At 47.4% G+C, this 1,168-nt stretch overlaps 1 protein-coding gene across 1 annotated transcript in view; it reads left to right on the top strand.

Moving 5' to 3' along the window:
* LOC107096360 (leucine-rich repeat-containing protein 52-like) overlaps positions 1-948 on the top strand; it is a 38,508-nt gene extending 37,560 nt beyond the window's left edge. Inside the window, exon 2 of the mRNA XM_015392974.1 lies at positions 620-948. Coding sequence (XP_015248460.1) covers positions 620-948 — 329 coding nt within the window. The remainder of the gene's footprint in view (positions 1-619) is intronic.
* Positions 949-1,168: the final 220 nt, after the last annotated feature.

A 1,168-nucleotide genomic window follows, 5' to 3' on the forward strand; every position in this document is an offset into this window, starting at 1 on the left:
GTTAGATACTCCTGATAAGCTGTACAGTAACAGTTTTAAGCCTATAAGCCTATTTGTTTAGCCTGTTTTAACCTTTATGCCCGCTCAAAATAAACTCTTAGCTGCAGGCAGATTGTTTGTTTTGGCACTAACTCTGTATCTTTGTGTGGCAGCAGTCACTTGGGCTGATTATCATATTCCTCATTATGAGGGCAGATGTTTTGTCAGAGAAAACATTTGTCTCCTTGTCTCTCTGCGGCTAAAGAGTCATTTGTTGGTGTTTATTGATGGCCGAGGGAGGAGGCTAATGTCACCTTTCCTTGCATGCATGTTAGTGTGTGTGGCATAATAATGTTTCAGTGTCCTGCAGTCCGAGGATTTTTTGATTACTCTGAGGAAATATGTGGTTGCTTTAGGGATCTTTTATCAAAATGGTTATCAAAGCATTGTTGAAGGCTGCTTCTGTGCAGACATTATTGATGGTTGCCCAGCCTTTCTTCCAAAGCAATTACCTTTTTGCCTTTTTTCCCTCTTCTGACGCTCTGCCCTTCATTCTCCTCCATATACACGTGTTATTTTCAGTCCTTACATTCTTCCATAGCGTCCTTCCTAATTAACTTCCACTCTCTATCACTTTCAGATGAGGGCCAGACAATATGCCACAACCCTCCAGAGCTGGTGGGTCAGCGGCTGGCAGAGGTCGGCATGCAGCTGCGGACGGACTGCCACCAGGGCCTGGGCTACTGGGACTACCTCTTCTTCATCGCCATCGGCTTCGTCATCTTCTCGGCCGGCACCGTTTCGGCTTGGGTGATGGGCGTGCTCATGGTGCTGTACGAGCGCTACAGCAAGCGGAAGAGCGAGGAGCTGGACAGCGAGGACGAGGGTGAGAGGGGGCCCATTAATGGAAGCGGCGGAGGAGGGGACCAGGGGAACGGGGATCTGAGCAAACCAAGCATGGAGGTGTGACAGACTAGTGTGGAGAAGCGCCTGTAAACATTACTTGAAATGAAGATGAGAGAACAGACAGAAACGGAGGCGAAAGCAGCCTCCCCTTTGAACTGACATCTGCTCGTCTCTTCTAGTTGCAGATTTAGATTTCGCAAATGCTCTTTAACATCATGAAAAGTGTGTATTCAGCTGTGTGTGTGAGAGAGAAACAATCAGAGACAGCAATAAGGATGCCTTC

The sequence above is a fragment of the Cyprinodon variegatus genome, unplaced genomic scaffold, assembly GCF_000732505.1.
Source record: "Cyprinodon variegatus isolate N-32 unplaced genomic scaffold, C_variegatus-1.0 Scaffold618, whole genome shotgun sequence".
NCBI lineage: Eukaryota > Metazoa > Chordata > Actinopteri > Cyprinodontiformes > Cyprinodontidae > Cyprinodon > Cyprinodon variegatus.